This window comes from Silurus aristotelis, assembly GCF_946808225.1.
Source record: "Silurus aristotelis genome assembly, chromosome: 21".
Classification (NCBI taxonomy): Eukaryota; Metazoa; Chordata; class Actinopteri; order Siluriformes; family Siluridae; genus Silurus; species Silurus aristotelis.
The window spans coordinates 11498685-11512673 of NC_139594.1; the positions used below are offsets into that span (position 1 = coordinate 11498685).

The window sequence follows — 13989 nt, forward strand, 5'->3', positions numbered from 1 at the left end:
AGATTCTTAATTCTTGTTTATATTGATTGTTTAGATTTGATTGCACCTACATAGCAAGTTTTCTACATGCCTTAAATACTCACTGGCTACATTTATATGAACACATGTACACTTGCTCATTCGTGCAGTTATTCAATTTGGTGCAGCAGCATAATGCATAAAAGCATGCAGATATAAACCAGAGGCTTCAGTTAAATACAATTCAGTTAAATACAATTATGTGCGCTCAAATTCAGTCTCACCTACGTAAGTCTGGTCAGCAGCTACAAGAAACATTTGGTACCAGCAAAAATGCCAACACTGACCATTCACACACCCATTTACAAGTTTTGGGCAGTAGCCACACATTGTGGGATGCCCATAACCCTTCTCTGGAGATTTTCATATCAGCATGACATCTATCCCAAATTGGGTCAGTCATATAGGCAGCTTTATCATTTCCCACCTCTGGGATCTCACACTTTAAATTTCAATTAACTAATCGATGTACTTAATAAAACCAATTACCAATTAAGGCAGAACATCATGTCTGTTTAATGATCAGTCTGCATGTTATGGTCTGAAACAGTCATTCATGGAAAAATGTAAGTAATAAACACAAAATGCAGGTTCAAAAAACTATTTTTCTCGGAACTGAATGTAAATGTTTTTTAACGTTTAATAGAGAACAATGGAAAGGTTTCGTTAGGTTTTTCTGTAAATATAAGCAATTTTTGACGACTGGTGATAAAATGCAAATACAAAATATGTTTAAAAAATATTAGATCATTCTCAATGTGAATAGAGTTAAACCCCAGTCCAAATTTCCTCTTTATATACTGGCCCAACAGTATATAAGGAGGAAATGTGGGCTAGGATTTACCTAAACCATTTTGAGTTTCAGTGGCTCTGGTATATGTGCAGCTAAACGTCCGGTGAACTTTAACTTGAATGGTCATTGAATACTACCCAGCTGACAGACACCTGTATCTGCGTCACAAGTGTTTTATTGTTGGGGTATTTTTTGTTTGTTTGGGTTTATTTTTTTTGTTCTGCCCTCTAGCGGCTGCTCATCGTAACTGTAAGACATTTTAGACGTGATGAGGAAAGGTGCACCCAACATATTACAGAAAATGCAAAAAAAAAAAAGGCATAAACAAAAATTAACAATTAATAATTTTAAAAAATTACAATAAAAATAACAAAAACTGAAGTATTTTTTTCCTGAAATATAGTAAGTAAAAAAAGGTAATTGCACTTTCTTTACTTTCACCTCTGCTAGACACAATCAACAATAAAAAAATATTTTATTGAACATAAACATATATTCACTTGCAAACGTTTCACCAAGAACAAACAAGATGTGCTTTATTTCTTCCCAGCTGGCTGGAGTCCAGCAAGCAAGTACCAGAGAGACAGGCAGCATGGAGATAGTTTGCTAAGTGCCTTAGGGACACATGCAAACAAAGTGGAGAAAATACTGAATTAGAAAAGAGTTCACAGTTTTATAAGAGAGGTCACTGGAAAAAGTTATCAACTGACATCAGCTATGTTCCCAATCCCATCTGTGACTAAGCAGTAGCAAGACATCTATCACAGAATATAAACAAGAAAACTATAAAGTTTGCAATTTGTGCAAGTGAAAGAGACTAAAAATGAGCTTTGCAGTAGTGCCTGATATTTTCTAACCTCACACAGTTTTCTGAAGGAGCATGAGATTAAACTGAGTATTGCACAAGTGCCTTTTTGTACATCACGCTATTGCAGATAGGGGTGTTTATTTTAATGCTTGTGTGCTAGGTCATGTAACGAGTGATTGCTCTGAGTGCATAAAGCAAAGCTGCCTGCAGTCTTGCCTCCATCAGCAACAGGTTCACGTGAACCTAGAAAGAGGGAAAGTGTGAGAAAGCAGTAACATAACCAGTACCAAAATCTGTTATCTTTCATTCATTTCTAATGTGCGTCTCTTAATTATCGCTGTTCTGATCTAATAGAAATGCTTTCTGGTCATATTGTAAACAAAACGTTACAAGCATTGGCTTTTAATCATCTTTGGCTGGGTTTTAAAGCAATAACAAATTGATTTATATACTCAAAGTATAATCTGTATATCCTGACATTTAAGTGATAATTATAATAATAATAAAGATCAGACAGTGCATTATGAAGTTAATTAAAGGAATGAGGGCATTAAAGGGATAGTTTTACCTAAAATAACATTTGCTCAGCATGAACTTTTTCAACACACCATTCACACGAACACATGAGGTTTGGACAAAATATTTTAACTTCTTAAATCCTTGTTATGTACCTTTTCTGAATGACGGAACTGTCTCCAGAAAGTGCAGTACATTCGAAATGTCGTCTTCTCTGGATGACAGGCGACAGTCTTGACATACACCTTCATATTACGCTCCAAAAGCTGGTTGACTTCACCGTAGTCATAATCATCATATCTGCACATACCAAAAACCCGCACCCAATAAGAATGAAGGCATTTAAAAATTTGCATTATTTCATTGTTTTAAAACAGCTTTTTTTTTCTTTTTTTTTTTAATAGTTCACACCAATCTTGAAGAATGTGTCGAGTTCTACCTGCTGAGGTGTTCTTATTAATATCGTGCCATCACTAATAAATGACTAACCTGATGCCATATATGCAGTGAATATAGTTCCAGAGAGCTTTCCGTAGGGTGGAGGTGTCCACATCTGTGTGCATAGCCATGGTGTGATATGTCAGTGCACACACCACCTGGAACTTCTCTTCCAGCAACTGAGCCATCTCTCCATACAGCCTGTTCATAAGAGAGAAGCCATGGTCCTCCCACGAGTAATCCTGCACATTAACACACGTGAACATGAGCTCGGTCAGGGAGAATTAACCACATTTAGGTCAAAGAGAAAAACGTCTTTTTCCTTTGTCAGGTATGGAATGCACTTTGACCTGGCTGTTCACATGATCCAAAAAAATGTTTCATTAATCAGAGAAATCTAAATTCAGCCATTGCTCCATAGTTCAGTTCTGATGCTAATGTGCACACAGTAGGCACTTTGTTTAAAGAGGAATCAGCACGGACACAAAAAACACACATCTCATCTTTGCCCTACATACAGTCCAGTTTTATGTGTTTGTCTATGTATGCTGTACCTGAGCTCGCATGGTAGGTGGTGCCTGCTCTCCTCTCGGACTGAAGTCCTGATAAATGAAATCTGGATCACGAACAAACCTTGAGAAAGAATCCGGAAGCACAGAGCGGTCCACTATGAGAAAGAAAAAGAAAAAGTAAACGCAACATCTGTATGCTGGTATGTGTGTGTATGCTGGTATACATATGTGTTTGTGTGTGTGTGTGTGTGTGTGTAGCAGGTCCTTAACAAAATTTTGTACTTCATAAATTAATAACACAAATTTAAATGTTATAATATTTCCACAATTAAAGCTGAAAAATTCACATTTAAGAGGCACTACTTCAGTTGGTTGACAAGTCTATTAAAATACACATTTATTCACAACGTCCTTTCTTTATTCAGATATTAAAAAAGAACAAATCCACCGAAAAAATATTTACGATCACTAAACATTTTACTGAGGCACCAAGACGAAAACCAAGCACCGAAATCCGCCATGATTCTTCTTCTCATGATTTAGGTCTGTAAAAACTAGTTTTATTTTTATGAATTTACTAATGCATTAAAATCCTTAATATATATTCAAATAAAACAGGCCTAATGTATACTACACCACCTTCAGCCGGTTCCAGTAAACTTTCAGTCCTCTCTCTCTCAAAGCGAGTAACCATCTCCTCCTGAGTGAACTCCTCTTCTTGCTGCTGAACCATCACCATCTTCTCCATCAATAGCTGTACTTCATTTACAGAATCCGCCCACTGCATGAGCACAATACATATTAAAAAATCCGATCATGCTCGTCGTTGTTAATATGAGCTAGTTATGTTTTTAGAATTAAAAGTTTAAGGTAAAATAAAATAAAAAAAACCTTGTGTGGATGGGTGCAGCCATCCTGGGGAGTGGGATTGTTTTTTGCAGGGGAGGGCAAATGAGACATCTGTTCAGCTGCACAGTCCGGTTCTGGGTAAATGCCACAGCCCCAGATAAAAGAGGACAGAGAGTGGGCATGGCTCATGAGGACAACAGCTTGAATCAGCTCTGCTAATGACCAGCGAGGCTCTGCTCCTGGACACACGAGCTCCTGTGGAAGCAATAAAAAAAAAAAAAAGATTGTTCATGAAATTATTGTGGAAAAACAATATAATCACTACACCCTCAATTAAATGTTATATGCAGCTATTGTGGATGCTTAAATTATTACCTTGTAATATTGTACATTATTGTCCTTAACAGTGATATGGCCTGTATGGGCTTTGAACATTAGTTAATAATTTATAAGGATAGTTATATTACCCAAATCATAATACTTGTGTTATAGAATCTGTAATTACTATAAGTATATTGTAAAACTGTATCTAAATTAGCTGCTTATGTTGCCATAAATAACAGGATTGATAAAATTTGACAGCTTTTTAGGTCACAGCCTAGATGCATCATATATTTTACAGTTCCGATTAAACTACCAGCAAGACAAAACAAATAGTGTTAAAATCTTTCTGCCCTGCCCATGAACGCACTTAACCTTAACTGGAATTCATAATCAGTGTTTCAAAGAGGAACTTATTTTACACCAAGCCCCGAGCATACTAGCTGTACGCATGAATCCTATGATCAGAAATTTATCAACTTTACTTAAACCTTGGTTAAAACGAAATGATTATAGTCATCTCAGAACAGTCATATAATACAGTTTAAACTGGAATGACTTTAAAAGAGCAACTGACAGCAGATTCTGTTCCTCCGTTTCAGCATACAAAATACAGTTTTACTATTTTAACTATTAGCCATTCTAATTTCATTAAGAGTTTCACTCTAAACAAAGAAGCCCAAATAAAAAAAAAAAAAAATAAAAAAAATTATATATATTTAGTACAGACCAAAAGTTTGGACACACCTTCTCATTCAAAGAGTTTTCTTTATTTTCATGACTATGAAAATTGTAGAGTCACACTGAAGGCATCAAGGGCTATTTGACCAAGAAGGAGAGTGATGGGGTGCTGCGCCAGATGACCTGGCCTCCACAGTCACCGGACCTGAACCCAATCGAGATGGTTTAGGGGTGAGCTGGACCGCTGTTGGAGACTAGACTGTTGGAAGACCATTTCAGGTGACTACCTCTTGAAGCTCATCAAGAGAATGCCAAGAGTGTGCAAAGCAGTAATCAAAGCAAAAGGTGGCTACTTTGAAGAACCTAGAATATGATATTTTTCAGTTGTTTCACAATTTTTTGTTATTTATATAATTCCACATGTGTTAATTCATAGTTTTGATGCCTTCAGTGTGAATCTACAATTTTTATAGTCATGAAAATAAAGAAAACTCTTTAAATGAGAAGGTGTGTCCAAACTTTTGGTCTGTACTGTATATACAGTGAGGAAAATAAGTTTGTGAACACCCTGCTATTTTGCAAGTTCTCCCACTTAGAAATCATGGAGGGGTCTGAAATTGTCATCGTAGGTGCATGTCCACTGTGAGAGACATAATCTAAAAAAGAAAATCCAGAAATCACAATATATGATTTTTAAACTATTTATTTGTATGATACAGCTGCAAATAAGTATTTAAACACCTGTCTATCAGCTAGAATTCTGACCCTCAAAGACCTGTTAGTCTGCCTTTAAAATGTCCACCTCCACTACATTTATTATCCTAAATTAGATGCACCTGTTTAAGGTCTTTAGCTGCATAAAGACACCTGTCCACCCCATACAATCAGTAAGAATCCAACTACTAACATGGCCAAGACCAAAGAGCTGTCCAAAGACACTAGAGACAAAATTGTACAACCCCACAAGGCTGGAAAGGGCTACGGGAAAATTGCCAAGGGGTTTGGTGAAAAAACTGCACTGTTGGAGCAATCATTAGAAAATGGAAGAAGCTAAGCATGACTGTCAATCTCCCTCGGACAGGGGCTCCATTCAAGATCTCACCTTGTGGGGTCTCAATGATCCCAAGGAAGGTGAGAATTTAGCCCAGAACTACACGGGAGGAGCTGGTCAATGACCTGAAAAGAGCTGGGACCACCGTTTCCAAGGTTACTGTTGGTAATACACTAAGACGTCATGGTTTGAAATAATGCATGGCAGGGAAGGTTCCCCTGCTTAAACCAGCACATGTCCGGGCACGTCTTAAGTTTGCCAATGACCATTTGGATGATCCAGAGGAGTCATGGGAGAAAGTCATGTGGACAGATGAGACCAAAATAGAACTTTTGGGTCATAATTCCACTAAACGTGTTTGGAGGAAGAAGAATGATGAGTACCATCCCAAGAACACCATCACTACTGTGAAGCATGGGGGTGGTAGCATCATGCTTTGGGGGTGTTTTTCTGCACATGGGACAGGGCGACTGCACTGTATTAAGGAGAGGATGACCGGGGCCATGTATTGTGAGATTTTGGGGAACAACCTCCTTCCCTCAGTTAGAGCATTGAAGATGGGTCGAGGCTGGGTCTTCCAACATGACAATGACCCGAAGCACACAGCCAGGATAACCAAGGAGTGGCTCAGTAAGAAGCATATCAAGGTTCTGGTGTGGCCTAGCCAGTCTCCAGACCTAAACCCAATAGAGAATCTTTGGAGGGAGCTCAAACTCTGTGTTTCTCAGCGACAGGCCAGAAACCTGACTGATCTAGAGAAGATCTGTGTGGAGGAGTGGGCCAAAATCCCTCCTGCAGTGTGTGCAAACCTGGTGAGAAACTACAGGAAACGTTCGACCTCTGTAATTGCAAACAATGGCTACTGTACCAAATATTAACATGGAATTTCTCAGGTGTTCAAATACTTATTTGCAGCTGTATCATACAAATAAATAGTTAAAAAAAAATCATACATTGTGATTTCTGGATTATTTTTTTTTTAGATTATGTCTCTCACAGTGGACATGCACCTACGATGATAATTTCAGACCCCTCCATGATTTCTAAGTTTGAGAACTTGCAAAATAGCAGGGTGTTCAAATACTTATTTTCCTTACTGTGTATTATATATATTTCATTTCATCTTCTCCCGCTTATCTGTAATTCGGGTCGCGGGGGCAGCAGTCTAAGCAGATTCTCCAGACACTTCTCCGTGTCCAGGGATCGGGCTGTCAAGGCCCCCGCCTTCGACTGCTGCCCAATCCTCTCGGCACCGGTTCCTTAAGGTCCCTCCTGCAGCTGGTGAGCCCACGGGAAGGTATTATATATATAAAATTATATATATATATATATATATATATATATATATATATATATATATATATATATATATATATATATATATATAATATATAAAACCATATACACTATGTATATAGCCAAAAAGGTTGCAAAAGCTTTTCATGGAGCTTTCTTTTTGATCATTAACAGGTTTAAGCCAATCAGTTCCAGTGAAGGGACATGCAAATTCTACATGATACAAATAATAATCTTATTATTAAATAAGTACATAATAATACAAAGCCACCATACAAAACTGTGGTTCCAACTTTGGAACAGACTTTGGAGCTGATTTGGTGTCCACATACATTTGGCCATATAATATATAATAACATGACGTGATTTTAAAGATTTTGATTAGGGCATTTATACAAAGAGCAAGAACATTTCTGAAGTTTAGTTAGTCTTTCATCCTTATGCTGGCAGAGGTTTATCTGCTTTGGGTGACATTATCAAGTACTTAAATGAATATTCTGGAATTTATTGTGCTCTACACCCACAGAAAATATGAAAAACAGAAGTCCCACCCAATAATATTTTGATACTGTTTACAGCAGTATTGTCATAAATTAAAGGTGTACAACAGAACTTTGAATACAAATGGTCAAATTTGGTAAACAGTGAGATAATACATTTTCTATTAATTTATTACAACTACAACAGACACAATTCAGGTAACTCATGTTGTAGATTAAACGGCTTTAGCCCCAGAAGCAATGCTTTACTGGTGCAATTTTTCCATGATGTGTGTGTGGCTGCTATATTAGAGCTGCAGGCACATACCAATCATCTGTCTATACTGTGTGTGTTGTATACAAGATCTCAGTACTGAAATAGCCTTTGTTTGCTTTGAGTCAACATTCATGCTCTGTTTGGTGCACATCTGTTGATATCCACCTCAAAACAACACAACGTCAACTTAAAATAGCATTTCTTGTTGTATTCATCCACTTTGTATATGCACGTGCATTGGTCTGTTACCTGTATGTGAGTCTGGGTGATGAGCCACGGCCGATGTGCTAGAAGTTTATTAAGCATCAGCAAGCGCTGGAGTTTAAGGGGGGCACAGTGAATACCTCTGAGCCAAGACTCATCGCCACCAGCCAGTAGAAATGCAGAGCTATGCAGATGGACGAGGTAGGAGCACTGATGTCGAGCAGATGCCTGAAGAAACAAATAAAACCTGTTGCGACAATATTGCAAAGAGACATTTCTCATTCGGACACACGTACCAATTGGGAAAACATCAAATGTGGCATTTTCTCTCACCATTATGATAATATAGTGTCTCCATGATAATGGCAAGGGCCCATCTGGCTGCAGCAATGCATTCTGGGTGTGCAAGAAGCAGTTTAGGTAGGCAGGATGCATCCCCATTACTGCAGTGACATGATCGGCATGACTGACCGACAACAGAGTATCCTGGTCTGTCAGCACCTCATGCCCCGCTGCCTCATTCAGAATCTAAGACATAAATTAACACCAGGTATAGTACAGATACACAGCTTTTGATTTCTACAATAACAACATCCATACATCCATTTAAAATACATAAAACCCCTCCCTTCCCCCCAACTAAAGAGATGACCTAAAAGTTATTGCAAGACAGAAAAATTTCTGAATTATTAAGCAACATGATTAATATGCAAGCAGAGATGCCTTATTGCTTCTCATTAATATAACAAGTAGTAGTCCACGTCATATTAGGTGGTCCCACCCTTAATAAATAAAAAAGTTATTTATACAAACGTAATGCATAACACATGTATTCAGCAATGAAATGCAGCTTGACATCTACTAGAGGTCCAAAATGTTGCACTGTGCAAATTGACAAATGCAGATATATATATATATATATGAGAGAGAGAGAGAGAGAGAGAGAGAGAGAGAGAGAGAGAGAGAGAGAGAGAGAGATAGATAGATAGATAGATAGATAGATAGATAGATATTTTATATCTATCTATCTATCTATCTATCTATCTATCTATCTATCTATCTATCTATGCAAAATTGTATTATAAGTATATGTGTGTATAGATATATATAGATATGGCTATTGGGCTACTAGGGCTGCAACAACTAATCGAAATTTGTCAACGAATGCAGTCATTGATTAGGTGGGCTGCTCAAGTTACGGGTTAGCGTGAAGGCAAGATAACGCAGCTGCTTGAAAATAGCAGTAAATACAGCGGGAAAAGAAAATACACTGATGTCACGGATGCAGGCAAAACATCAGCAAGGTGAGCAGAACTGTATTTCCTCATCATGTGAAAATGGTAAAGTTTAATAAAGTGCTATTGTGTAAACTGTTTGTTAATTTCAAGTCAGTCGCACATGATCTGTTCTGTTGTGACTCACGAGCATCAGGTTGCGCAATCAGCTCACTAACAACATAGTGATAGATTCAATTAAAACGGTGCAAACAAACACTAAATCTAAAAACAGCAAATAACAGCAGCAGTAAACAATTCTATTTTTAGTCACTGTCGTGGTTTTTTAGCAAATGCTTATGCATTTGTGCACCAATACACGTTTTTTTCTTTTTTTAAACAAATCAGTTCGCTTGCTGAGTTCCTCCATTCCGTTCTCTTTTTTATAACATTTGTCTACCACACCAGCAGCTATGAAATGTCAAAATTTAAAGATAGTTAAAATGTGTCTATATATGATCTTTAAGTGAAAATGAAAATTAGAATATGTGCAAAGCACAATCTATGTAGACATACATTTACGAGATATGTACATTGTATGTACAAAAGGTGTATATACAGATATAGAACAATTTAGGATATGCAGTGAATTTACAATTATTTACAGATTTCATTCTAATTATATACAGAGTGGAGCTGAAATGCACAATGATTACTGGAAGTAAAATCAGTAAAACATTAGTAAGCAATCAGTGTCTGATCCGTGCAGCATAGAGTTCAGGTGGTTATTAAAAAAAAGCTGGCCCTGAACCTGCTGGTTATGATTATATTGTGTGCTGTAACTACACATATTTTACATCTTCCGTGTAAAGATTTATCTCTTGTAAAATGCTGGCTTGGTGAACCATCATCTTAAAGCTATGAATATGTCTTAAGAGCTTAAAACTTGAAGCAAGAATGAATATATGTTTTTCTATACATTTACATTTTTCCTTTAATCAAGCAAATGATTTTATGCAAAGCAACTTTGAAGCTCACTATGCAAATGCACCAACAAATATGATATGTGAATGCAATACACACCAATTCAGCTGGAATGAAGGCACTGGGCCCCGAGGGCAATGGCTGAAGGACCTCTAAAGCACCCTCCTCCTGGAAAAGAAGGAGATGGGGAGATCAGGAACACAAGACCAGCAAAGGATAAAGCAGGGGGCAAAAAAAAAGAAATTGTAGCAGAAAGACAATTAGAGAAAGAGAAGAAGACATTGAGCAGTATATAGGAAAACGTTGAGACAAGGAGAGGAAGAGACAGGAACAAGAAGAGTAGAGACAGGGGAAGAAAGACGGGGATGAAGAGACAGGAACAAGAAGAGTAGAGACAGGGGAAGAAAGACGGGGATGAAGAGACAGGAACAAGAAGAGTAGAGACAGGGGAAGAAAGACGGGGATGAAGAGACAGGAACAAGAAGAGTAGAGACAGGGGAAGAAAGACGGGGATGAAGAGACAGGAACAAGAAGAGTAGAGACAGGGGAAGAAAGACGGGGATGAAGAGACAGGAACAAGAAGAGTAGAGACAGGGGAAGAAAGACGGGGATGAAGAGACAGGAACAAGAAGAGTAGAGACAGGGGAAGAAAGACGGGGATGAAGAGACAGGAACAAGAAGAGTAGAGACAGGGGAAGAAAGACGGGGATGAAGAGACAGGAACAAGAAGAGTAGAGACAGGGGAAGAAAGACGGGGATGAAGAGACAGGAACAAGAAGAGTAGAGATAGGGGAAGAAAGACAGGGATGAAGAGAGAAGAGGCAGAAGGAGACAAAAAAGGAAAACATTTACAGAAACAGGGAGACGGAGAGAAAATATAAATGGACAAAAAAAGAGACAAAAGAAGAAAACGAAAAACAAAAAAACAGGAAGAGGACAAGATATGGATTAAAAGGGACAAATGGGGGGGCGAGAGAGAGAGAGAGAGAGAGAGAGAGAGAGAGAGAGAAAGAGAGAGCGCTCAAGCAATAGAAGACGTAATGCACTAGTTATTTTCATACAGTCCACATCGGTCTCTTTCAGACACTAAATGCACAACTCGATCAATTCGCACATCAATTGTATATATATAAAAAAAACGAACCAAGAGCCTCACGTTAAATTTTACATTAAAATGTAAGATTTATGATCGGTTCATAAGTTATAAACTCTAATCAACCCAAAGTGCGCAGTCACTTTAACTCTGGACCCGGCGCGGAGAAAGCGCTCCTGAATCAGGAACAAAGGGCCAATGGCAGCTAAAATTCCCTCCAATCATCTCTCCATAAACTTACCTTCATCAGACGAGATCATGTGCTGAAGCTGCGAGATGAATAGAAACTTCTGTACGTCTCCCTGATTGTCTGTAGCGGATTCTTACTGCAAGCTAACTGGATTATATTCGACATAGACTCAGTGCGGAAACCAGGAAGTGAACACCGGAGGGGGCGTGGTCAACCTGAACACACCGCGATCAGCTGTTGCATCATCAGCTCGCGCTGCGGCAGCGTGACGCAACCGACCTGCAACCAAGTCATATCGTGAACTCCCGCGATATCTCAATCTGCACGTGAACGATTCTGAAGCACGTACGTCAGTGTATTGGGTAGAACTACGTACTGTAAAAATGTAGCTGCCAAAACTATATATTTTTTATTTTAATATATTATTGCTGTTTTTGTGTAGTGTTTCTTTTATGTAAATCACTATTTATATATTGTTTTGTTTGTATTGTTGCATTATTATTATTGTCCCAAGTGTTTGCAGTGGTTGCTTATTAAAAGTGTTTGAAGGTCGACCTTATTCATTGTGTGTGTGTGTGTGTGTGTGTATGTGTATGTGTATGTGTGTGTGTGTGTGTATATATATATATATATATATATATATATATATATATATATATATATATATATATATATATACACACACAGTTTAATTCCAGCATTATAAACCTCATGAGGTTAAATTTATATCCTAGTTTTAGAGGGTAAACTGGATCCATTTGACTGTGTAGGTTATTCAACACACAAACACACACATACACTCAGGTAGATCCATACTTCTAACTTCTATATTTTGCCTTCGCTACCTGGGGATCCTAAAGTCCCCTCAGTGCAGTTTCAGTTCTACTCTCTAACCTGAAATTAGGCTAAATTTGGCCTACACAGTCAGTCCAATGGTAGATTAGGGTACCATGGACCTAAAGGTCTTCTGGGTTAAAACTTATAGAGCACATATAAAACTGTACCTTTTTGGTTTATTATATACAGAACTGTGCAAGATACATGTAAATATGCTAAAATGTGTAACACATATATCTTTAACAATGAGGAACAGAAATTAAAAATAGACCCAAATCAGTGTTTGCCATGACCATCTTCTGTTTTCAAAATGTTATTATTTCTCCCAGACAAATTCAGTGCAGGAATAAACCTGTACATTTTTGCATCTTGCTAAAAGCTATTGGGGTTGTTTACTGATTCTACACGTACAATTAGACTCATGTTTTTACCAGAATCTCATGGTCAGCATGTTACTTAATTTTTTTTTATGTCATGTGACATTCTTCTCTAGCATATGAAATGAATGTTTTGAAAAAGCTATTATAAAGGATGAATTATTATAAAGTGATTTTAAACAGTACTATGTCCCTTAAAATAATAATAATTTAAATAAAACACATTGTATAATTATATTTTCTATCACAGTTTTTATTTTCTTAATGGGGGCCTTTCAGCATCACAGTAGTCTACAATCCCAAGGCCAATCTTACACAGACATGACTAGGTAGTATTCGGTCTTGTCCATAGCTACAGCGATCCGCTGTAAAAGCAGTACATGTTTCTAGCTCTGTGCCAAATTACATGAATATGATTAAAATAATACTGTGACTACTGTGTTACTGAGTGTCTTTAAAAATGAGTTTTTCATACCACTAAACAAATCTGCTTTTGTGTAGTGTGGCACCACAAAATACCAATCCCTGAAACTTAATATATCTCTGCTGAGTGACTTTATCATACCACACAGCATAAATGTGGCTGTGTGTGTTAAAAAAAAACATTAATGCCTCTACTTCCTTTACTTTCATTTCATTAAAAACAGACACACATCCATGCACACAAAGAAAAAAGTCTGATCCAGACACAGTAAGACAGACACAACATATTTTTACTAAATTATAACAAGCAAATTGATCTTAAAATGCTTGTCTAGTGCATGTGTTGCTGTGTAAGTTCGAATGTTTAAGTGTGTGTGTGTGTGTGTGTGTGTGTGTGTGTGTGTGTGTGTGTGTGTGTGTGTGTGTGTGTGTGTGTGTGTGTGTGGATACAAATGTAAGTAATTGTAAGTAATGTTAGTAATTTTTTTCACGAAGGAAACAGGCATTCACACGTATTTCAAGTCAACTTTTATATTAAATTAATATTATATAATATAATATAATAATATATATATATATATATATATATATATATATATATATATATATATATATATATATATATATA

The 13989-nt window shown here is 37.3% G+C and overlaps 1 protein-coding gene across 1 annotated transcript; it reads right to left on the reverse strand.

Moving 5' to 3' along the window:
- Window positions 1-1269: 1269 nt before the first annotated feature.
- Window positions 1270-12025, reverse strand: sesn2 (sestrin 2). The gene is made up of 10 exons (XM_083524077.1): window positions 11776-12025; window positions 10541-10609; window positions 8577-8771; window positions 8289-8471; window positions 3977-4189; window positions 3725-3866; window positions 3128-3240; window positions 2625-2815; window positions 2291-2435; window positions 1270-1862 (listed from the first exon to the last, which is right to left on the reverse strand). The coding sequence occupies exons 1-10, from the start codon at window positions 11779-11781 to the stop codon at window positions 1776-1778; spliced, it is 1344 nt and encodes a 447-aa protein (XP_083380203.1). The 5' UTR covers window positions 11782-12025; the 3' UTR covers window positions 1270-1775.
- Between the last annotated feature and the right edge of the window lie 1964 nt (window positions 12026-13989).

Coding starts and splice junctions, on each gene's coding strand:
- sesn2 (XM_083524077.1), bottom strand. Junction 3,867..3,976: donor GCTGCACCCATCCACACAAG/GTTTTTTTTATT, acceptor GTGCTCATGCAG/TGGGCGGATTCTGTAAATGA. Junction 2,816..3,127: donor CACCTACCATGCGAGCTCAG/GTACAGCATACA, acceptor GTTAATGTGCAG/GATTACTCGTGGGAGGACCA.